The sequence below is a fragment of the Oncorhynchus gorbuscha genome, linkage group LG01 (genome assembly GCF_021184085.1).
Source record: "Oncorhynchus gorbuscha isolate QuinsamMale2020 ecotype Even-year linkage group LG01, OgorEven_v1.0, whole genome shotgun sequence".
NCBI lineage: Eukaryota > Metazoa > Chordata > Actinopteri > Salmoniformes > Salmonidae > Oncorhynchus > Oncorhynchus gorbuscha.
Window position 1 is genome coordinate 16,934,639 of NC_060173.1, and position 23,733 is coordinate 16,958,371.

At 49.6% G+C, this 23,733-nt stretch overlaps 2 protein-coding genes across 6 annotated transcripts in view; one reads left to right on the forward strand and one right to left on the reverse strand.

Annotated features, from left to right (window-relative positions):
* Positions 1-2,853: 2,853 nt before the first annotated feature.
* LOC123998871 (iroquois-class homeodomain protein IRX-5-like) lies at positions 2,854-5,538 on the forward strand. 2 transcript variants are annotated; one of them, XM_046304122.1, is made up of 4 exons: positions 2,854-3,106; positions 3,233-3,401; positions 3,903-4,308; positions 4,540-5,538. In XM_046304122.1, the coding sequence occupies exons 1-4, from the start codon at positions 2,934-2,936 to the stop codon at positions 5,235-5,237; spliced, it is 1,446 nt and encodes a 481-aa protein (XP_046160078.1). In that variant the 5' UTR covers positions 2,854-2,933; the 3' UTR covers positions 5,238-5,538. The 2 variants fall into 2 exon arrangements, with proteins under 2 accessions (XP_046160078.1, XP_046160160.1); XM_046304204.1 differs by having other exon boundaries at positions 2,854-3,401.
* Positions 5,539-8,421: 2,883 nt separating this feature from the next.
* The window catches only part of LOC124033809 (ankyrin repeat domain-containing protein 27-like), a 31,294-nt gene continuing 15,982 nt past the window's right edge, over positions 8,422-23,733 (reverse strand). For 2 of the 4 annotated variants that reach the window (XM_046346155.1, XM_046346163.1), the window contains exons 19-27: positions 23,349-23,405; positions 22,791-22,907; positions 22,366-22,530; positions 21,923-22,120; positions 21,701-21,820; positions 11,101-11,274; positions 10,931-11,024; positions 10,651-10,732; positions 8,422-10,384 (exon numbers count right to left, since the gene is read on the reverse strand). In XM_046346155.1, the coding sequence (XP_046202111.1) occupies positions 10,009-10,384; positions 10,651-10,732; positions 10,931-11,024; positions 11,101-11,274; positions 21,701-21,820; positions 21,923-22,120; positions 22,366-22,530; positions 22,791-22,907; positions 23,349-23,405 (1,383 nt within the window). In that variant the 3' untranslated portion in view covers positions 8,422-10,008. The remainder of the gene's footprint in view (positions 10,385-10,650; positions 10,733-10,930; positions 11,025-11,100; positions 11,275-21,700; positions 21,821-21,922; positions 22,121-22,365; positions 22,531-22,790; positions 22,908-23,348; positions 23,406-23,733) is intronic. The other 2 variants (XM_046346172.1, XM_046346181.1) reach the window with 2 other exon arrangements.

A 23,733-nucleotide genomic window follows, 5' to 3' on the forward strand; every position in this document is an offset into this window, starting at 1 on the left:
CTCTGTCACTTCCTCATCCTCACTAATCTGTCACTTCCTCATACTCAGTACACTGTCACTTGCTCATCCTCACTAATCTGTCACTTCCTCATCCTCACTAGTCTCAGTCATTTCCTCATCCTCAATACTCTGTCACTTCCTCATCCTCACTGTCTTCCCTACCAGCCACCTTCGGACTCTTTTCATGCTCTCCCTCCTCTCTTTTACTCATTTTCTCTCTTCTGTGTTGCATCTATCTCTCTCTTCCTCGTTGCCTCTATTGTGTCCTGACAGTTCTCCTTCTCCGTTTGGTCACTGCTATTGGCAGGCCAACAGGTCTATGTGAGACAGAGAAAATAACTTGTTGTTGACACAGACAATGTTGTCTTGGACACCATACAGTCCCTTCAGAACGTATTCACACCCCTTGACCTTTTCCACGATAAGTTGGGTTACAGCCTGAATATAAAATGGATTTGTTTTAATTGTATGTTACTGCTCTGGGCGGCAGGGTGGCCTAGTGGTTAGAGCTGGGCTAGAAACTGAGAGGTTGCAAGTTTGAATCCCCCAGCTGACAAGTTACAAATCTGTCGTTCTGCCCTGAACAAGGCAGAACGAACCCACTGTTCCTAGGCCGTCAATGAAAATAAGAATTTGTTCTTAACTGACTTGCCTAGTTATATAAAGATAAAATAAAAATCTACGTAATGTCACAGTGGGATTTTGTTTATAAAAATGTTTACAGAATGAAATAAAGGATAAATAAAGAATGAAAAGCTGAAACATCTTGAGTCAATAAGTATATTGTTATGGCAAGCCTAAATAAGTTCAGGAGTAAAAATGTTGCTTACCAAGTCACATAATAAGTTGCACGGATTCACTCTGTATGCAATAATAGTGGTTAACATGATTTCTAAATGACTACTACAACTCTGTACCCCAAACATACAATTATCTGTAAGGTCCCTCAATCGAGTAGTGAATTTCAAACACAGATTAAACCACAAAGACCAGGGAGAGTTTCCAATACCTCGCGAAGAAGGGCACCTATTGATAGATCGGTGGGAAAAATGTAAGTTATCAATTACCCTTTGGATGGTGTATCAGTACACGCAGACACTAAAAATATACAGGAAATCCTTCATAACTCAGCTGCCGGAGAGGGAAAAAACACTCAGGAATTTCAACATAAGGCAAACGATGATTTTTTTAAAATCATGAACTACCAAGTAGGCCTACCCGGTCATTTTAGCCAAAAACCTGGTTCCCTGTGCAAGGAGGCTGAAACTTGGCCCGCCAGTGGATCTTCCAGCAAGCAAAGCAATGACCCCAAGCACCCCAAGATCAAAATCCACAAATAAATGGCTATTTGACCACAAAATCAAAATCTTGCAACGGCCATCTCAGTCTCCAGAACACATTAAAAACCTGTGGTTTGAATTGAAGAGGGCAGTCCATAAGTGCAGACCAAAGGATATCAAGGATCTGGAAAGATTGTGTATGGAGGAATGGTGTAGGTGTATATTCATCCCAGTGCATTCTCCAATCTCATACAACATTTGAGAAAAAAAGCTCAGTGCTGTTATCCTCGCAAGGTGAGGGTGCCTCAGGGCTGTTATCCTCGCAAGGTGAGGGTGCCTCAGGGCTGTTATCCTCACAAGGTGAGGGTGCCTCAGGGCTGTTATCCTCGCAAGGTGAGGGTGCCTCAGGGCTGTTATCCTCGCAAGGTGAGGGTGCCTCAGGGCTGTTATCCTCGCAAGGTGAGGGTGCCTCAGGGCTGTTATCCTCGCAAGGTGAGGGTGCCTCAGGGCTATTATCCTCGCAAGGTGAGGGTGCCTCAGGGCTGTTATCCTCGCAAGGTGAGGGTGCCTCAGGGGTGACAGTCATTTTGACACCTATCTTTCTGAGAATTTGTTTTAATAGTTGTTAAACAAAAATATACTTATCTGAGCAATTGTTTTTGCATAAAATAGTCCACTATTTTGTTTTTGCATACAATATAGCTCAGTATTTGTATTATTGATTTTAAACAGTCTTTTTTTCTCATCCTTATCAAGGGTGCCAATAATTTTGGAGGTGACTGTATATCTGCAATTGTTACAACTGAAGAACAGTACAAGCAACGATCCCTCACAGTTAAAGGGGTAATCTGCGAATGGTAGGCTGCATCCATTTTTTGAATAAATGAATGATATATACTGTAGGCCTGCACATTGATTCCTGAAAAATATGACTTATAAATTCCTCATGAGCTTATTCAACTGTTTGATTTCTACCCCACCAGAACCTAAAATACAGTGTAGGCTACTGCAAGCCTATTCACTCCAATGTTTCTAAACAATGGAAATGTCAACAAACACTGTATAGGTTCAAACTTTTGATATCATGGACGGTCAGTCATTGAATCCATAGAGGTGTCTATGAATATGAGAGTGGTTACATTTCTCTGGCCCCATTCCTCAGCTGTTTATCAAAACAGTGGTGGGGTTAATGCTTTGTTGTTGTTTGAACTGCAATTTGCCTCCTTAACGGGAGTGCTTCTAATAAGATCATTAATCGATAGTTGACCCTATATTAATATCATTTTTTGTCTTAGGCTACAGGTAATACATTATATTGATTCGATAATAGGCTATCTGAATAATAGCTTAGTGTGTGTGTGTGTGTGTGTGTGTGTGTGTGTGTGTGTGTGTGTGTGTGTGTGTGTGTGTGTGTGTGTGTGTGTGTGTGTGTGTGTGTGTGTGTGTGTGTGTGTGTGTGTGTGTGTGTGTGTGTGTGTGTGTGTGTGTGTGTACGCTCGCGCATTCACGGGGGTGGAGCTGACAATTATAGAATGAGGTTGCCTTTTTCCTCTGTTGACTCCCACTTGCAGGAGGAGCACTTGCCTCAGAATACTCAATTACCAGAGCCTGGCAGGTAGTGAGCATCGACAAAGTGTTCCGCTGGAAGGCTGCATGCAGACTACTTTTCCAGACAACTTGCTGCAGGAAACAACAAACCCAACCGACGCAACAGTTCGTAATGTTATTGAATGGAATACGTATTTCACAAATGCGAACATTGAGGGAAAGGGCCTGTTTTCAGATGTGTTTCCATGCGCTAGTCTTGTGAGTGAACAACTAACCAGGTGAAAGCTCAAAAGTGGCCCTAAGTGGCTGACTTTAGGAGGTCACTCAGTCATCATGGCGTATCCTCAAGGCTTTCTCTTCCAACCGTCGGTTTCTCTGGCTCTCCATTCCTGTCCCCCGTTCAGTTCCAGTGTGATTTTAGGAAGACCGAGGACAGATGAAATGGGCCGGCCGTCTACAGGCTCAGCCTTCGCGCCGTACGCGGGATCACCGGCGTTCAATGGCACGTCGCCAGGCTTCAACTCTTACCTTCAGTACAGCGGAGAGCAGAGGGCGGCAATGAACTCGTTTGTGGTGAGTGAATACTGTACAGTTTAATAATTAATTATGCACTTTGTAAAAACAAAAATGCCGTTCGTTTCCTTGAAAAGGACTATTTTTATCCAGCTTTTGGAACGAGTAGGCTGAAGTGTAGCCTTCTGACGCAAGGAGTAGACTATAATGTTTCAAATATTTACAAAAGCTTCCTAATAAAAGCTTTAAGTAATTTATAATAAGTTATGCAATGATTAGTCACAATTATTTGCTAAACTTTGCAAAAGAAAATATAGAATTGAGTTAAAATTAGTGTCCAATATTTAATCTGTCATAAATTGTGAATATACTGTGCCTAAATGTTAAGGCCTATAATATGCATCCATTTTTTTTCTCTATCTCTAAATGTATCTCTAAATCAATATAATTATATTGGAAATCTGATCTGGAAATTACGAATATCTTATTTTAGGCTTGCCAGTCTTGTGCAGTCAATCTTGAAATAGATGATTATACATTGTCTGTCTATTGACTTTCTAGGGTTCCGCGTATGATCCTTCAGCCGGCATCACTGGCTCTTTAGAATATCACCCGTTTGGTGGTGCATTGGGCCCCTATCCATATGGCGACCCTGCATACAGGAAAAATGCTACACGGGATGCGACTTCCACTCTCAAAGCGTGGCTCAATGAACATCGCAAAAACCCTTACCCCACCAAGGGCGAGAAGATCATGCTGGCAATCATCACCAAGATGACCCTTACCCAAGTGTCCACCTGGTTCGCTAACGCCAGAAGACGTTTGAAGAAAGAGAACAAAATGACGTGGAACCCGAGGAATAGAAGTGAGGATGAGGAAGAGGATGACAACATTGACCTGGAAAAGAATGACGACGACGACGAGCCACTCAAGCCAACAGCAGAAATTGGGTTAAAAAATGAAGGAGGTTAGTTTAATATATTTTTTCAATAACGTTTATAAGTTGCAATAGGTCTAAAATGTATTTTATTTCAGGCATTTAATTGTTTTCAAAAGTTGTAAAAACAAAAACGTTGTCCTATTTCCATTTAATTCATTGCATAGGCTTACAACATGCTGTTGCTTTCGTTAGACCTTGAAAGGGTGATTACGGTAATCCTTTGAACGATTTGGTCTAATTTATTCTAACTTCTTGCAGATGGACATCATCCACATCCAGTGGGAATCTCCCGTGAGAAAGAGGACAATAGCAGCAATGATATGGAACCTGTCTTAACTGATCCGGATTTAAAGGACCACGGGGACAGGAGAGTGCCCGAGATGCTGGGACCCACTACTACAGCATCTCCTCAAAACGTGCACCTTGGAGCGGAGAGGGATTCAGACTCGGCGGACACGACAAGTCCACCTGCACGGAGGCGTAATGACACAGGCAACTCCAGCAATGCCACGTCAGTGATTGACTCGCCCCTTCCAGCCCCAAAACCAAAACTGTGGTCGCTGGCGGAGATTGCAACTTCTTCGGACAAATGTAAAGGATGTAGCGATGGTGCCCAGAACGTGTCCCGACAATTGCGCACAGAGATTCCGGCCAGTGTGTCATCTCCACCGCGAGCTGCTCCTCAGAATCATTTCCCTCACAGCGCAGCCCTTTCAAGACATGTCTATTATACGTCTCCCTTTTTCCAGGGTTACTCAAACTATCATGGCGCTTTTGGACAGCTGCACAGCCCCGGATCCAACGTGGGGTCAGCGACACATTTAAATGGATTACATCAAACTATGTTACACAGAGCCGAGGCACTGGCAAGAGATAGCAAAGCCAGGAGCCAAACACAGATAGATCTTTGTAAAGACTTGAGATATGAACTTAAGAAAGGTATGACACATGTTTAGTAGCCTGTGTTATTTGGTAAGCTATAGGCTCTATATAAACATTTATTTATTATCGAACTGGGAAAATAAAGGATATTTTCAGTGTGGAAAAGGAAACATTGAAAATGAGTATTCTTGTGAATCCCTAAAAAGGCAACAAACGATTATTTAAGGAATATGAATATTGAATTATTACATTTTGCATTTTTTAAAGGATAATGTTTAATATCTGAAGAAAGTAAAGTGCATTCCTTTGTCAAAACGCGTGGTGAATATTTAATCATTAAAGAAGAGTTTTATTGAAGTCTTTCTGAGAAGAAAATCGTGTTACTCTGTCATTTATATTTAACTTTGGTCGTTCATTATGCAAACAATATCTTATTTTTTATCAAGTTAATTTCATATAGCATGGCTGCAATGTTTGACATCTGTGCCTTGTGAAATAACCACAGCCATGTTATGCACACAACTCCACACAGAAAGTTGCCAATGCGGCAAAAGTATTGGATTAAAACACAATGCATTATTGTATTAACTGCATTATCACAACCATTCCAATAAGTAATATGTATTTCAATAGGATAAATCATTCTCAAAATTCCCCCTGCATGTAGCCAGGCTAGATTTTAGTAGCAATTACATGAAGCAACTGCGGAAAATGTAGGCCTAATCCCCATATATCTGTTTTTATTTTTGATTTATTTTAAAGTTGAGCAGGGAGGAAATTAAATATGATCACAGCACAAACATATTAATCGTAAACCAGGCCTATCTGCGTTTCAAAAATATTAACAGTTAAGAAGCTTACATTTTCCAAGGCCATCTTGAAGGAATTAAGTGTGTACGTTCGAAAATGTTATCCTGAAGGAGGGGATCTCTCTTGATCCTGGAATTCGAAGAGCCAAACAGCAACAAAACATGCAGAGAAGAGTAAGAAAAGCGTGTCACAGTGTAAACTCAGCGCACTGAGTGCACAATTACTTAAAATGGTATGTAAAAATCCCTAAGGTATTTAAAGCAATTCCATGTTTTCTGTGTTGCAGTGATTTTTCGTGGCTTTCTGCATAGGCTATTTTTCTCAATTCTCTTGATATTGAAGTCCTTTTTTAAACGGATAACTAACAGAGAAAGTGTGTATGAAACATCAATACATTGTGTCAATGGACGTTTAAACGTTTCCTGAGACTTTCTATAGTCGTGATACACCATCATCTTACTAAAAACGTTAAAAGATTATAAAAACATTTGTTGTCTTGGATTCAGTAAAAGCTCAGGTTACACAAAGGTCATAAGAAATATAAATGGTGTTTGTTTAAACTCAAATTGACAGTGTATGGATACATTTTTCATGATGGCAAAATATGACCTTTTTTTAATAGTGCAGGATATCTACACATTTAGTTTTATAGAATTACTTCTAGGTCCCAGCTACATACACAAATGGAAGCCAATGGGCCAAATCCAATCCACCACAGTCTCAAAAAGGAGTTAACAAAATCATCAAATTATCAAGCAGTAATTTATGGATTATATTAGTATAATATTACTGCTGACTTGGTCCATATCACCATTCAAACTATTGGCCTGTGACCTCTTTTGCTTCTTTAAAAAAAACGTATTTATAAAACCTAAAGAATATATGTGCTGTAACTTTATCATACCAAAGACACCTTATCAATTATTATTTAGGAGCAGTCCTCTGTATGAATTGTTGCATTCAGTAGATTAGTTGAACTCAAACATTGACATTTGCAGTGAAGTAATTGTTTGATTGGCTTTAGGGCCCATATGTCTCTCTTTCCCAACTGTGTTGTGCATTGAGGCTAAACACCACCAGACATCAATCAAATTTGTATTCGTAACATGCGTCGTAAACAACAGGTGTAGACGCTGCTGGGGCATTCTCAACCAGTGTGAGGTCCACTCTGCATGGGATAACCCCTAGGACTACCAGATGTTAGGATCTGATATCACCTAGCCCCCTGCCACGCAGTCCCTTCACCCTCTTCTCCCCTTCTCTACTCCCTCGCTCCAGGACCTCTATAAAAGCAGCTGGTCTCACAGTGTTGGTTTTCAGACGCAGATCATTGTGTTGAACGGCCCAGTCTCTGGTCTTTGAGGGCTGAGGTAATGTTGTGCCTCGATACAAGCAGTCTCTTCCCACATTAGGCACATACAGTACCTTTCATATGAAAAATAAAATAAATACAATCCATGTGTAAGGCTTGCATTTCAATAGAACAACGTTTCAAAGTGCTTTACATTTAATGACCTCGTGAGTCATCCTCACATTTGACATGGTTTAACCCAATCGAGTGTGTTAGCGTAAGGTTGGAACCAAAGCCTGCAGACCCAGTAGCTTTCCAGGAGGGTAGACTGAGACATATATATGATGTCTATGGATATGTTCCCCAAACTTGGTCCTCAGTCCTCCATGGTTTGGGAAACCCTGGTATAACAATTGTAGCCGTAACTTTGCCTGAAGTGCCCTCTAGTGCCACTAAAAAGATGCAGCAGCCACAGACACCCAAGCAAAACCCGCTTACTGCATTCCTCACAGAATATGGTCTAGGTAAAGTAGCTGCACACGAGCAACATTTTGTAGTAGTCCAGCAGTATTCTCCCACTCTGTGGAAGACACATTGCACTCATAACTTTCCCCTGGTGTGAGCCAGGAGGCTGGAGCTCATAATGGCACCTGCCCCAAAGTAGTGTACTTCCTGACTCCCATATGTCCCCTAAGCAGACGGCCATGGAGTACGCTTCTGTGAGGACCATGCAGAGAGAACGCCCAGGGTCTGCCTGGATGACATGAACACCATGTTGACAGTGACATACATGACCTATCAGGGCAGTATGGACTCCCTGGTGCCACAGCAGAAAGCAACATTATTAGACAGAGGCTCAGCTGTTGTCTCTGCTTGCTCACTCTCCCGGTGGCACCTAGGGCTCTCGTCTCACTGGATCGCTGTTGGATCACATGTGGAGGAAGGCCAATCTCATTGAAGGACAAACACCGCCATCTAGTGGTGATACCATAACATTCAAATGAGTAGAATGGGCATCCTTAAAGCGAAATCAGCAGTTGAAACATTAACAAAGCGTCCTCCGCGCCCCTATATACTGTACTGTATAGTGTTCGTTTATAACCTTGTTTAACGACAATATTTTTACTTTGGGTTCTGATGGGGCAACACAATTGAACTAAGCTCATGAGGCATTTTATTGAAGAATCAAATGGGTACATATAATGTATCATTCAAAAATGTACGTACCAAGTCTAGAATGACCCTTTAAAATATTTTAACAGTATAAAAGTCATAACATTAGAAACTTACCAAGCATATAGATCCTAAAGCACACATTTATTTTTTTAATAACTGGCCAACACCTGCATGACCAAATGACAATAGATCATGGGTTTATTTATTGTTCACTGCCTCAACATTCAAAATAAAATACTTTAGTACATAAATTAATATTGCAATTGGAGTGGATAACTACTAATGCATATACCAAAACGGTCACCTTGAAATAAAAATACATCTGTACGCTGATTGATGCTAGTCATTTGCGTTAAATATACTGTATGTGCTGGAAAACGATTATTTATTATTTAAAATAATGTCAATTCAAAAAGAGCTACAGACATTTCAGAGTGTTGTTGACAGAAATAAAAAAAATGATAGGAGCAAAGCGCAAACTCCCGATAGCGTCGGTTGGGTCCTATATGGCCTTGCTTGACAGGATCAGCTGCCATAGAAGTGAAACAGAATTTTCTGCTGAATGATAAATAAGCACTTTTTGCAATATATATATATATTTTTTTTACATATGTACCCATTTCCATGGCATGTGTTACATCAGAATACAGTAAAGATGATGACATTAACTATGGCAGTTGTACTGCATTTGAGAATATAGTAACACAACTACAGTACAAGTTCTGGAGTCAACAAATTGAGCTACTCACTGTATATAGATGTATATACATTGCTCCCTCTACCTACAGAGCAACCAAGAAAACTGTGTGTGACATTCAGTGAGATACAAGTGTGGCCTTACTGTGCATAGTCATTCAGATGTCACACCAGGGAGGTCATGTGTTATAGATGGGTTGAAAAGGGGAATTGATGGTTTTTCTAAAAAAGGGAATAACTAACGCAGTCAATTAAAAATTATATCCAAACCTGAGAAGTGTAAAAAAAAAACTAAATTGTTAGGAATAAAAACAGAGCCCTGATTGTACATGTTGAAATAAAACCCTGTCCGATGCAAGAGGAGCATAGATGCAGATGATCCTATCAAGTAAACCAACTTTCTTCATCGTGATATGCTATAATGTCACAACGTTCTATCTACTCTCTTTTAGAAGAGTGAGCAACCAAATAAAAAATGTACTAAAACAGAAATGACATTCGCATGAAGTTGAATTAACATGATTTGTTACCCTTTTTCCTGAAGGCAAGGTGAAAAAGTGCTTTCAATAACAGTCAGTATAGAAGCCCTCTTTCTGTAACTAGAACTAGGCTCCACTCATCTCTGGTTAACCCACTTGGTGCAAGTTCTCCCGTCTGGAGTCTGCCTCAACCATCCGTTCCTTAAAGGATCCCCATTTATCCACCAGGTCTTCTACCAGCTCTTTGGGTCGGCTCCCAGCCTCTGGACAGTATCTTTTCCACTGTAAATCTGTATCTGGTGAGGACATATTTTTCATGTCCTTCTTGGTCTGTCTCCTTCATTGACTTGGCTAGGTGTGTGTGGCGGGTCGCTGCTGGTTGTTTGTAGGGTATTAGAGGGGTCGTTGGCTGTGCATGTGTGTATTTGATACGTCAGGTGTGTGTATGTCAGGCTCACCGGGAGTGTCTGTGTGTGAAGGGTCTTCGGCTTCATGTGTGTCCACCTTAACCTCTCCTGTGGGTCTCAGGTCCCGGGCCCACTGAGGGAATGGGGGGTGTTCTGTGTCCACAGTGTGACAGTGGCTCAGGACCCTCTCGCTGTCCCTGTGGTACCCAGGCGGGGGGCTTCCCTCTGGGCTGGAGCAGATGCTGAAAGGCCCACTGCTCTCCAGGGTCACCCCCCGCCTCAGCTTCCTCCTCTGGGCAGTGGGCGAGTTGATGGAAGGTACACTGGGGTCCCTGGGAAGACCTTTCTTCATCTGCTGAACTCTGCAAACATCATCCCTTTTAATAAAATTACATTTAAAAAAAGGAACTGCTTTGTTTCAGTGCAGTTCCTTAAAAAAATGTAAGTTTATGACAAAAGTTGTATTGTAGACCTCTTTGTTGACTCTGCTTAAAACATTTCTCTATACTTTCTAGAAAACATTTGACATCTAACTCAACTACAAACAAACTCCACATGGTCATCTAATACGTTTAGCAAACTCAAGTTAAAATATTCCACTAGGAGACATCCTTTTCATGAGACCAACCTGTTGATTGACTGGGCCAGCTTCTGACATCTTCCATTGGTATTATGCTGATGGAGCTTGAACCTCTGGACAAATGAATGGGCTGTGGTTGGGAGAAAAGAGTTAGACACTAGCATACCACGGGAATGCATTCTCTGGCATAGGATAGAGACATCGGAAGATAGCCACAGTTTGAAGATGGTGACGAAGACTTGTCATTGTGTTGGTTGTGGCACATCTCTACTGTCACCCTCTAGCAGGTCAAGGAAAAAGTTGCTGGTGTCAAAACTGGCTCTCTTACCCAAAGCCCCCTTGGGCACAGAGAGCAGTTTGATTGGTTCAGCATCAGGCGAGAGTCCAGAAGCCTTCTGAAGAATCCTCAGGATCTCAGTGTTCTGTAGATACATTTAATCAATTATTCTCTCCCTCTCGGATCTGCTACTGAACATACAGTAGCTGTTCTATTCTCACCTTGCCCCCAGTCTCCTTGCCACAGTCCAGTGCGGTCCGCTGTCTCCGGTTCCTCATGTGGACCAGGGCTCCAGCCTGCAGTAACAGCTCCACCAGAGCCAGGTGACCTCCCCTCACAGCCTCATGCAGGGCCGTGTTCCCCTGGTTATTGGACAGGTTCACTGACGCATTGCTCTGGAGGCCCATAGAACACACGTTGTAAAGAGTAACAGTTGGCCTCTGTCTTCACCTGCGGCAGGACGGTGTGTGTGTGTGTGTGTGTGTGTGTGTACCTGCGGCAGGACTGTGTGTGTGTGTGTACCTGCGGCAGGACGGTGTGTGTGTGTGTGTGTGTGTACCTGCGGCAGGACGGTGTGTGTGTGTGTGTGTGTGTACCTGCGGCAGGACGGTGTGTGTGTGTGTGTGTGTGTACCTGCGGCAGGACGGTGTGTGTGTGTGTGTGTGTACCTGCGGCAGGACGGTGTGTGTGTGTGTGTGTACCTGCGGCAGGACGGTGTGTGTGTGTGTGTGTACCTGCGGCAGGACGGTGTGTGTGTGTGTGTGTGTACCTGCGGCAGGACGGTGTGTGTGTGTGTGTGTGTACCTGCGGCAGGACGGTGTGTGTGTGTGTGTGTGTGTACCTGCGGCAGGACGGTGTGTGTGTGTGTGCGGCAGGACGGTGTGTGTGTGCGGCAGGACGGTGTGTGTGTGTGTGCCTGCGGCAGGACGGTGTGTGTGTGTGTGTGTGTGTGTGTGTGTGTGTGTGTGTGCGGCAGGACGGTGTGTGTGTGTGTACCTGCGGCAGGACGGTGTGTGTGTGTGTGTGTGTGTGTGTACCTGCGGCAGGACGGTGTGTGTGTGTGTGTGTGTACCTGCGGCAGGACGGTGTGTGTGTGTGTGTGTGTACCTGCGGCAGGACGGTGTGTGTGTGTGTGTGTGTGTACCTGCGGCAGGACGGTGTGTGTGTGTGTGTGTGTGGCAGGACGGTGTGTGTGTGTGTGTGTGTGGCAGGACGGTGTGTGTGTGTGTGCCTGCGGCAGGACGGTGTGTGTGTGTGTGTGTGTGTGTGTGTGCCTGCGGCAGGACGGTGTGTGTGTGTGTGTACCTGCGGCAGGACGGTGTGTGTGTGTGTGTGTGTGTGTGTGTACCTGCGGCAGGACGGTGTGTGTGTGTGTGTGTGTGTGTGTGTGTACCTGCGGCAGGACGGTGTGTGTGTGTGTGTGTGTGTACCTGCGGCAGGACGGTGTGTGTGTGTGTGTGTGTACCTGCGGCAGGACGGTGTGTGTGTGTGTGTGGCAGGACGGTGTGTGTGTGTGTGTGTGTGGCAGGACGGTGTGTGTGTGTGTGTGTGTGGCAGGACGGTGTGTGTGTGTGTGTGGCAGGACGGTGTGCGGGTGTGTGTGTGTGTGTGTGTGTGTGTGCCTGCGGCAGGACGGTGTGTGTGTGTGTGTGTGTGTGTGCCTGCGGCAGGACGGTGTGTGTGTGTGTGTGTGTGTGTGTGCCTGCGGCAGGACGGTGTGTGTGTGTGTGTGTGTGTGCCTGCGGCAGGACGGTGTGTGTGTGTGTGTGTGTGTGTGTACCTGCGGCAGGACGGTGTGTGTGTGTGTGTGTGTGTACCTGCGGCAGGACGGTGTGTGTGTGTGTGTGTGTGTGTACCTGCGGCAGGACGGTGTGTGTGTGTGTGTGTGTGTGTGTACCTGCGGCAGGACGGTGTGTGTGTGTGTGTGTGTGTGTGTGTGTACCTGCGGCAGGACGGTGTGTGTGTGTGTGTGTGTACCTGCGGCAGGACGGTGTGTGTGTGTGTACCTGCGGCAGGACGGTGTGTGTGTGTGTGTGTGTGTGTGTGTGTGTGTACCTGCGGCAGGACGGTGTGTGTGTGTGTGTGTGTGTGTGTACCTGCGGCAGGACGGTGTGTGTGTGTGTGTGTGTGTACCTGCGGCAGGACGGTGTGTGTGTGTGTGTGTGTGTGTACCTGCGGCAGGACGGTGTGTGTGTGTGTGTGTGTGTGTGTACCTGCGGCAGGACGGTGTGTGTGTGTGTGTGTGTGTGTGTACCTGCGGCAGGACGGTGTGTGTGTGTGTGTGTGTGTGTGTACCTGCGGCAGGACGGTGTGTGTGTGTGTGTGTGTGTGTGTGTGTGTGTACCTGCGGCAGGACGGTGTGTGTGTGTGTGTGTGTACCTGCGGCAGGACGGTGTGTGTGTGTGTGTGTGTGTGTACCTGCGGCAGGACGGTGTGTGTGTGTGTGTGTGTGTGTGTACCTGCGGCAGGACGGTGTGTGTGTGTGTGTGTGTGTGTACCTGCGGCAGGACGGTGTGTGTGTGTGTGTGTGTGTGTGTGTACCTGCGGCAGGACGGTGTGTGTGTGTGTGTGTGTGTGTGTGTACCTGCGGCAGGACGGTGTGTGTGTGTGTGTGTGCGGCAGGACGGTGTGTGTGTGTGTGTGTGTGTACCTGCGGCAGGACGGTGTGTGTGTGTGTGTGTACCTGCGGCAGGACGGTGTGTGTGTGTGTGTGTACCTGCGGCAGGACGGTGTGTGTGTGTGTGTGTACCTGCGGCAGGACGGTGTGTGTGTGTGTGTGTGTGTGTACCTGCGGCAGGACGGTGTGTGTGTGTGTGTGTACCTGCGGCAGGACGGTGTGTGTGTGTGTGTGTGTGTGTGTGTGTGTGTGTGTACCTGCGGCAGGACGGTGTGTGTGTGTGTGTGTGTACCTGCGGCAGGACGGTGTGTGTGTGTGTGTGTGTGTGTACCTGCGGCAGGACGGTGTGTGTGTGTGTGTGTGTGTGTGTACCTGCGGCAGGACGGTGTGTGTGTGTGTGTGTGTACCTGCGGCAGGACGGTGTGTGTGTGTGTGTGTGTGTGTGTACCTGCGGCAGGACGGTGTGTGTGTGTGTGTGTGTGTGTGTACCTGCGGCAGGACGGTGTGTGTGTGTGTGTGTGTGTGTACCTGCGGCAGGACGGTGTGTGTGTGTGTGTGTGTGTGTGTACCTGCGGCAGGACGGTGTGTGTGTGTGTGTGTGTGTGTACCTGCGGCAGGACGGTGTGTGTGTGTGTGTGTGTGCGGCAGGACGGTGTGTGTGTGTGTGTGTACTGCGGCAGGACGGTGTGTGTGTGTGTGTGTGTACCTGCGGCAGGACGGTGTGTGTGTGTGTGTGTGTGTACCTGCGGCAGGACGGTGTGTGTGTGTGTGTGTGTGTACCTGCGGCAGGACGGTGTGTGTGTGTGTGTGTGTGTGTGTGTGTGCGGCAGGACGGTGTGTGTGTGTGTGTGTACCTGCGGCAGGACGGTGTGTGTGTGTGTGTGTGTGTACCTGCGGCAGGACGGTGTGTGTGTGTGTGTGTGTGTGTACCTGCGGCAGGACGGTGTGTGTGTGTGTGTGTGTGTGCGGCAGGACGGTGTGTGTGTGTGTGTGTGTGTGTACCTGCGGCAGGACGGTGTGTGTGTGTGTGTGTGTGTGTGTACCTGCGGCAGGACGGTGTGTGTGTGTGTGTGTGTGTGTGTGTGCGGCAGGACGGTGTGTGTGTGTGTGTGTGTGTGTGTGTACCTGCGGTGGACGGTGTGTGTGTGTGTGTGTGTGTGTGTACCTGCGGCAGGACGGTGTGTGTGTGTGTGTGTGTGTGTGTGTACCTGCGGCAGGACGGTGTGTGTGTGTGTGTGTGTGTGACGGCAGGACGTGTGTGTGTGTGTGTGTGTGTACCTGCGGCAGGACGGTGTGTGTGTGTGTGTGTGTGTGTGTGTGTGTGTGTGTGTACCTGCGGCAGGACGGTGTGTGTGTGTGTGTGTGTGTGTGTGTGTGTACCTGCGGCAGGACGGTGTGTGTGTGTGTGTGTGGACGTGTGTGTGTGTGTGTGCAGGACGGTGTGTGTGTGTGTGTGTGTGTGTGTGTGTGTGTGTGTGCCTGCGGCAGGACGGTGTGTGTGTGTGTGTGTGTGTGGCAGGACGTGTGTGTGTGTGTGTGTGTGTGTGTGTGTGTGTGCCTGCGGCAGGACGGTGTGTGTGTGTGTGTGTGTGTGTGTGTGTGTGTGTGTGTGTGTGTGTGTGTGTACCTGCGGCAGGACGGTGTGTGTGTGTGTGTGTGTGTGTGCCTGCGGCAGGACGGTGTGTGTGTGTGTGTGTGTGTGTGCCTGCGGCAGGACGGTGTGTGTGTGTGTGTGTGTGTGTGTGTGTGTGTGTGTGTGCCTGCGGCAGGACGGTGTGTGTGTGTGTGTGTGTGTGTGTGTGTGTGTGTGTGTGTGTACCTGCGGCAGGACGGTGTGTGTGTGTGTGTGTGTGTGTGTGTGTGTGTGTGTGTGTGTGTGTGTGTGCGGTGTGGACGTGCCTGTGTGTGTGTGTGTGTGTGTGTGTGCCTGCGGCAGGACGGTGTGTGTGTGTGTGTGTGTGTGTGTGTGCCTGCGGCAGGACGGTGTGTGTGTGTGTGTGTGTGTGTGTGCCTGCGGCAGGACGGTGTGTGTGTGTGTGTGTGTGTGTACCTGCGGCAGGACGGTGTGTGTGTGTGTGTGTGTGTGTGTACCTGCGGCAGGACGGTGTGTGTGTGTGTGTGTGTGTGTGTGTACCTGCGGCAGGACGGTGTGTGTGTGTGTGTGTGTGTGTACCTGCGGCAGGACGGTGTGTGTGTGTGTGTGTGTGTACCTGCGGCAGGACGGTGTGTGTGTGTGTGTGTGTGTACCTGCGGCAGGACGGTGTGTGTGTGTGTGTGTACCTGCGGCAGGACGGTGTGTGTGTGTGTGTGTGTGTACCTGCGGCAGGACGGTGTGTGTGTGTGTGTGTGTGTGGCAGGACGGTGTGTGTGTGTGCGGCAGGACGGTGTGTGTGTGTGTGTGTACCTGCGGCAGGACGGTGTGTGTGTGTGTGTGTGTGTACCTGCGGCAGGACGGTGTGTGTGTGTGTGTGTGTACCTGCGGCAGGACGGTGTGTGTGTGTGTGTGTGTGTGTACCTGCGGCAGGACGGTGTGTGTGTGTGTGTGTGTGTGTACTGCGGCAGGACGGTGTGTGTGTGTGTGTGTGTACCTGCGGCAGGACGGTGTGTGTGTGTGTGTGTGTGTGCGGCAGGACGGTGTGTGTGTGTGTGTGTGTGTGTGTGGCAGGACGTGTGTGTGTGTGTGTGTGTGTGTGTGTGCGGCAGGACGGTGTGTGTGTGTGTGTGTACCTGCGGCAGGACGGTGTGTGTGTGTGTGTACCTGCGGCAGGACGGTGTGTGTGTGTGTGTGTGTACCTGCGGCAGGACGGTGTGTGTGTGTGTGTGTGTACCTGCGGCAGGACGGTGTGTGTGTGTGTGTGTGTACCTGCGGCAGGACGGTGTGTGTGTGTGTGTGTGTACCTGCGGCAGGACGGTGTGTGTGTGTGTGTGTACCTGCGGCAGGACGGTGTGTGTGTGTGTGTGTGTACCTGCGGCAGGACGGTGTGTGTGTGTGTACCTGCGGCAGGACGGTGTGTGTGTGTGTGTGCGGCAGGACGGTGTGTGTGTGTGTGTGTGTGTGTGTGTGGCAGGACGGTGTGTGTGTGTGTGTGTGTGTGTGTGCCTGCGGCAGGACGGTGTGTGTGTGTGTGTGTGTGTGTGCAGGACGGTGTGTGTGTGTGTGTGTGCCTGCGGCAGGACGGTGTGTGTGTGTGTGTGTGTGTGTGTGCGGCAGGACGGTGTGTGTGTGTGTGTGTGTGTGTGTGTGCCTGCGGCAGGACGGTGTGTGTGTGTGTGTGTGTGTGTGTGTGCCTGCGGCAGGACGGTGTGTGTGTGTGTGTGTGTGTGTGTGTGCCTGCGGCAGGACGGTGTGTGTGTGTGTGTGTGTGTGTGCTGCGGCAGGACGGTGTGTGTGTGTGTGTGTGTGTGTGTGTACCTGCGGCAGGACGGTGTGTGTGTGTGTGTGTGTACCTGCGGCAGGACGGTGTGTGTGTGTGTGTGTGTGTACCTGCGGCAGGACGGTGTGTGTGTGTGTGTGTGTGTACCTGCGGCAGGACGGTGTGTGTGTGTGTGTGTGTACCTGCGGCAGGACGGTGTGTGTGTGTGTGTGTGTGTGTGTGTGTGTGCCTGCGGCAGGACGGTGTGTGTGTGTGTGTGTGTGTACCTGCGGCAGGACGGTGTGTGTGTGTGTGTGTGTGTGTGTGTGTGTGTGTGTGTGTGTGTGTGTGTACCTGCGGCAGGACGGTGTGTGTGTGTGTGTGTGTACCTGCGGCAGGACGGTGTGTGTGTGTGTGTGTGTGTGTGTGTGTGTGTGTGCCTGCGGCAGGACGGTGTGTGTGTGTGTGCGGCAGGACGGTGTGTGTGTGTGTGTGTGTGTGTGTACCTGCGGCAGGACGGTGTGTGTGTGTGTGTGTGTGTGTGTGGCAGGTGTGTGTGTGTGTGTGTGTGTGTGTGTACCTGCGGCAGGACGGTGTGTGTGTGTGTGTGTGTGTGTGTGTGTGTGTGTGTGGACGCGGCAGGACGGTGTGTGTGTGTGTGTGTGTGTGTGTGTACCTGCGGCAGGACGGTGTGTGTGTGTGTGTGTGTGTGTGTGTGTGTGTACCTGCGGCAGGACGGTGGTGTGTGTGTGTGTGTACCTGCGGCAGGACGGTGTGTGTGTGTGTGTGTGTGTACCTGCGGCAGGACGGTGTGTGTGTGTGTGTGTGTGTGTACCTGCGGCAGGACGGTGTGTGTGTGTGTGTGTGTGTGTGTGTACCTGCGGCAGGACGGTGTGTGTGTGTGTGTGTGTGTGTGTGTGTGTGTGTGTACCTGCGGCAGGACGGTGTGTGTGTGTGTGTGTGTGTGTACCTGCGGCAGGACGGTGTGTGTGTGTGTGTGTGTACCTGCGGCAGGACGGTGTGTGTGTGTGTGTGTACCTGCGGCAGGACGGTGTGTGTGTGTGTGTGTGTGTGTACCTGCGGCAGGACGGTGTGTGTGTGTGTGTGTGTGTGTACCTGCGGCAGGACGGTGTGTGTGTGTGTGTGTGTGTACCTGCGGCAGGACGGTCGGTGTGTGTGTGTGTGTGTGTACCTGCGGCAGGACGGTGTGTGTGTGTGTGTGTGTACCTGCGGCAGGACGGTGTGTGTGTGTGTGTGTACCTGCGGCAGGACGGTGTGTGTGTGTGTGTGTGTGTGTGTGTGTGTGTGTGTGTGTGTGTGTGTGTGTGTGTGTGTACCTGCGGCAGGACGGTGTGTGTGTGTGTGTGTGTGTGTACCTGCGGCAGGACGGTGTGTGTGTGTGTGTGTACCTGCGGCAGGACGGTCGGTGTGTGTGTGTGTGTACCTGCGGCAGGACGGTGTGTGTGTGTGTGTGTGTGTGTGTGCCTGCGGCAGGACGGTGTGTGTGTGTGTGTGTGTGTGTACCTGCGGCAGGACGGTGTGTGTGTGTGTGTGTGTGTACCTGCGGCAGGACGGTCGGTGTGTGTGTGTGTGTACCTGCGGCAGGACGGTCGGTGTGTGTGTGTGTGTGTACCTGCGGCAGGACGGTGTGTGTGTGTGTGTGTGTGTGTGCCTGCGGCAGGACGGTGTGTGTGTGTGTGTGTGTACCTGCGGCAGAACGGTGTGTGTGTGTGTGTGTGTGTGTGTACCTGCGGCAGGACGGTCGGTGTGTGTGTGTGTGTACCTGCGGCAGGACGGTCGGTGTGTGTGTGTGTGTACCTGCGCCAGGACGGTGTGTGTGTGTGTGTGTGTGTACCTGCGCCAGGACGGTGTGTGTGTGTGTGTGTGTGTGTGTACCTGCGGCAGGACGGTGTGTGTGTGTGTGTGTGTGTACCTGCGGCAGGACGGTGTGTGTGTGTGTGTGTGTGTGTGTGTGTGCGGCAGGACGGTGTGTGTGTGTGTGTGGCAGGACGGTGGACGTGTGTGTGTGTGTGTGTGTGTGTGTGTGTGTGTGTGCGGTGTGTGTGTGTGTGTGTGTGTGTGTGTGTGTGTGTACCTGCGGCAGGACGGTGTGTGTGTGTGTGTGTGTGTACCTGCGGCAGGACGGTGTGTGTGTGTGTGTGTACCTGCGGCAGGACGGTGTGTGTGTGTGTGTGTGTGTGTGTACCTGCGGCAGGACGGTGTGTGTGTGTGTGTGTGTGTGTGTGTGTGTGTGTGTGTGTGTACCTGCGGCAGGACGGTGTGTGTGTGTGTGTGTGTGTATACCTGCGGCAGGACGGTGTGGGTGTGTGTGTGTGTGTGTGTATACCTGCGGCAGGACGGTGTGGGTGTGTGTGTGTATACCTGCGGCAGGACGGTGTGTGTGTGTGTGTGTGTGTGTATACCTGCGGCAGGACGGTGTGGGTGTGTGTGTGTGTGTGTGTGTGTATACCTGCGGCAGGACGGTGTCGGTGTGTGTGTGTGTGTGTATGCGGCAGGACGGTGTGTGTGTGTGTGTGTGTGTGTGTGTACCTGCGGCAGGACGGTGTGTGTGTGTGTGTGTACCTGCGGCAGGACGGTGTGTGTGTGTGTGTGTGTGTACCTGCGGCAGGACGGTGTGTGTGTGTGTGTGTGTGTACCTGCGGCAGGACGGTGTGTGTGTGTGTGTGTGTGTACCTGCGGCAGGACGGTGTGGTGTGTGTGTGTGTGTGTGTGTGTGTGTGTACCTGCGGCAGGACGGTGTGTGTGTGTGTGTGTGTGTGTGTGTGTGTGTGTGTGTGTGTGTGTGTGTGTGTGTGTGTGTGTGTGTGTGTGTGTGTGTGTGTGTGTGTGTACCTGCGGCAGGACGGTGTGTGTGTGTGTGTGTGTGTACCTGCGGCAGGACGGTGTGTGTGTGTGTGTGTGTGTACCTGCGGCAGGACGGTGTGTGTGTGTGTGTGTGTGTGTACCTGCGGCAGGACGGTGTGTGTGTGTGTGTGTGTGTGTACCTGCGGCAGGACGGTGTGTGTGTGTGTGTGTGTGTGTGTGTGTACCTGCGGCAGGACGGTGTGTGTGTGTGTGTGTGTGTGTACCTGCGGCAGGACGGTGTGTGTGTGTGTGTGTGTGTGTGTGTGTGCGGCAGTGTGTGTGTGTGTGTGTGTGTGTGTGTGTGTGTACCTGCGGCAGGACGGTGTGTGTGTGTGTGTGTGTGTGTGTGTGTACCTGCGGCAGGACGGTGTGTGTGTGTGTGTGTGTGTGTGTGTGTGTGTGTGTGTGTGTGTGTGTGTGTGTGTACCTGCGGCAGGACGGTGTGTGTGTGTGTGTGTGTGTGTGTGTGTGTGTACCTGCGGCAGGACGGTGTGTGTGTGTGTGTGTACCTGCGGCAGGACGGTGTGTGTGTGTGTGTGTGTGTGTACCTGCGGCAGGACGGTGTGTGTGTGTGTGTGTGTGTACCTGCGGCAGGACGGTGTGTGTGTGTGTGTGTGTGTGTGTGTGTGTACCTGCGGCAGGACGGTGTGTGTGTGTGTGTGTGTGTGTACCTGCGGCAGGACGGTGTGTGTGTGTGTGTGTGTGTGTGTGTGTGTGTGTGTGTGTGTGTGTGTGTGTGTGTGTGTGTGTGTACCTGCGGCAGGACGGTGTGGGTGTGTGTGTGTGTGTGTGTATACCTGCGGCAGGACGGTGTGGGTGTGTGTGTGTGTGTGTGTATACCTGCGGCAGGACGGTGTGTGTGTGTGTGTGTATACCTGCGGCAGGACGGTGTGTGTGTGTGTGTGTATACCTGCGGCAGGACGGTGTGTGTGTGTGTGTGTATACCTGCGGCAGGACGGTGTGTGTGTGTGTGTGTGTGTGTGTGTGTGTGTGTGTGTGTGTGTGTGTGTGTGTGTGTGTGTGTGTGTATACCTGCGGCAGGACGGTGTGGGTGTGTGTGTGTGTGTGTGTGTGTACCTGCGGCAGGACGGTGTCGGTGTGTGTGTGTGTGTGTACCTGCGGCAGGACGGTGTCGGTGTGTGTGTGTGTGTGTGTGTGTGTGTGTGTGTGTGTGTGTGTGTGTATACCTGCGGCAGGACGGTGTCGGTGTGCGTGTGTGTGTGTGTATACCTGCGGCAGGACGGTGTCGGTGTGTGTGTGTGTGTGTGTGTACCTGCGGCAGGACGGTGTGTGTGTGTGTGTGTACCTGCGGCAGGACGGTGTGTGTGTGTGTGTGTGTACCTGCGGCAGGACGGTGTGTGTGTGTGTGTGTGTGTGTGTGTGCGGCAGGACGGTGTGTGTGTGTGTGTGTGTGTGTGTGTGTGTGTGTGTGTGTGTGTGTACCTGCGGCAGGACGGTGTCGTGTGTGTGTGTGTACCTGCGGCAGGACGGTGTGTGTGTGTGTGTGTGTACCTGCGGCAGGACGGTGTGTGTGTGTGTGTGTGTGTGTGTGTGGCAGGACGGTGTGTGTGTGTGTGTGTGTGCGGCAGGACGGTGTGTGTGTGTGTGTGTGCCTGCGGCAGGACGGTGTGTGTGTGTGTGTGTGTGTGTACCTGCGGCAGGACGGTGTGTGTGTGTGTGTGTGTGTGTGTGTGTGTGTGTACCTGCGGCAGGACGGTGTGTGTGTGTGTGTGTGTGTGTACCTGCGGCAGGACGGTGTGTGTGTGTGTGTGTACCTGCGGCAGGACGGTGTGTGTGTGTGTGTGTACCTGCGGCAGGACGGTGTGTGTGTGTGTGTGTGTACCTGCGGCAGGACGGTGTGTGTGTGTGTGTGTGTACCTGCGGCAGGACGGGGTGTGTGTGTGTGTGTGTGTACCTGCGGCAGGACGGTGTGTGTGTGTGTGTGTGTGCCTGCAGCAGGACGGTGTGTGTGTGTGTGTGTTTTACCTGTAGCAGGATGGTGGCTGTGTCCAGGTGACCTCTGAGGCAGGTGTGGATCAGAGGGGTGTTGCCATAGTGATCCTTCTTATTCAGCTTGGCGTTGCACTCCAGCAGTGATGTCACTACCTGAACATGATTAATGAGATGGGTTGGGGTTTGAGCTTTTGGGACTATTCCATTTGTTCAGATGTGCCATGCAAGCTCAATCGAACACAGCGGAGTGCCCACCTGTACGTGGTTGTTCTGGCTGGCCAGGTGCAGTGGCGTGGCACTCTGGCTGTTGCGTGCGTCAACATTGGCCTCGTGGCGGCTGAACAGGGACACCAGGGCCGTGTGACCATGGAGCGCTGCCACGTGGAGGGGAGTGAAGCCATCCACACTACTGCTGTTCACACTCAGACCACTGGCCTGCAGGCACACCAACTTCTGGTGTCAAACACACACACACACAGAGGAAAATACAAAGAATAACATCATCAAGTTAACTTGGCAGCACTGCAGGAACATCATAAATCATCTCCTTTCAACATCTAACTTCCCATTCAACATAGCTTCAGTGCTTCCAGCCATGTGTCAAGTTTGCCGTGTGCTCACTGATATCGTCTATATATCAGAAAGGGGCTTGGCCAAGGAGTTGTGGTAGGAATGAAAGGCTAGGGTTGCTCCCTGACCTTCTGTGTAGGTCCACAGTGTGGACACTGGCACAGTGGATGGCACAGTTCTGTCCAGGACGGCAGCCCTGCATGCTGCTCCTCTGGTTCCTCGTCCAACCACTCCAACAGGTACCGCACCATCTCTATGTCTCCATCTGCCACCGCACGAAGCAACTTCTCCACCTGTCAGTCGAGAGAGTGAGACTACATATTGGAACACCAGCCAGACCTTTACAAACTGGATTACAATGACAAAGAGTCATCCCACAAAAAAATATTGGGTGAAAGCACCAAATATTAGCTTCCCTCAATATATAGAAAAATAGTGCATTTAATTTCTACTACATCCCTATTCCTTTTCCCCTTAAATTAAGATGATGCTACTCCTCTCAGGCATTGCCAGGGTCAGTCCTGCCCAGGGGTCCTCAGTGCTCCCTTCTAACCTCTTTGTGTCGGAACCTGTCTCTGTCGGGTCTGGCCTCAGAGCTCTGGGAGGTGGTGCTGGAAACAGAGGAGCGGCGGCTGCTGCAGTCAGAGGCCTGGGGGGAACGGTTTGGGGACTGAGAGCGAGAGAGCACAGTCACTCAGCTGACCACACACACAGTACAGCACGTTTCATAAACTAATCCCACGGAGGCTCAAGTGTCTGCGGGTTTTGGCTCTTCCATTGTCCTTAAATAATGAATTAAGGTCACTGATTATTAAGGAACTCCCCTCACCTGGTTGTCTAGGTCTTAACCAAAAATGGTGGAATGAGTTTGACACCCATGCAGTACAGGCTGCTCCTAGCAGAGCAAGTGAATATATTTGATATATATATATATTATATATATATATATATATATTAGATATATTTGGAAGAGTCTAGAGTAGAACTACAGTATGTTGGTTAATGGTGTTCCAACAGGTTTGGCTGCCTGGAGTAGAGCCATCATTGTATCTAATGAAATACTGTAGTTGCATCTCTTCTCTGTCACTTCCTAAGTGATAATCTGACTTACATCATTGTTCTCTCTTCTATGAGAGCCGTTGTGGGACAACTCCAATAGCGTTAGAATCTGCAAGACGCATAGACAAGTACACTTCAGTTACACACGCGCTATTTCTTATACAACCTTTTCACATTTCATTCTTGTTCAAAAATCACAATACTGAATGACAAGGCAAATATATCAAGCCAATCCTGTTGCTAGGCCATCCAGAAAGATTTTCTTCCTTAGAACAATTCCCACCCTTCTGTTAATACTTTTTCTGAATAGATATATTTATCTAACTAAAATGTTTAGTATGCCAAGCCTTATCTTTAACAGTAGAAAAGCCTGGCCGAGAGGGGACCCCCCTTCGAGCCAATGACGAATCTTTTGGATGTCAACATTCTAAAGAAAT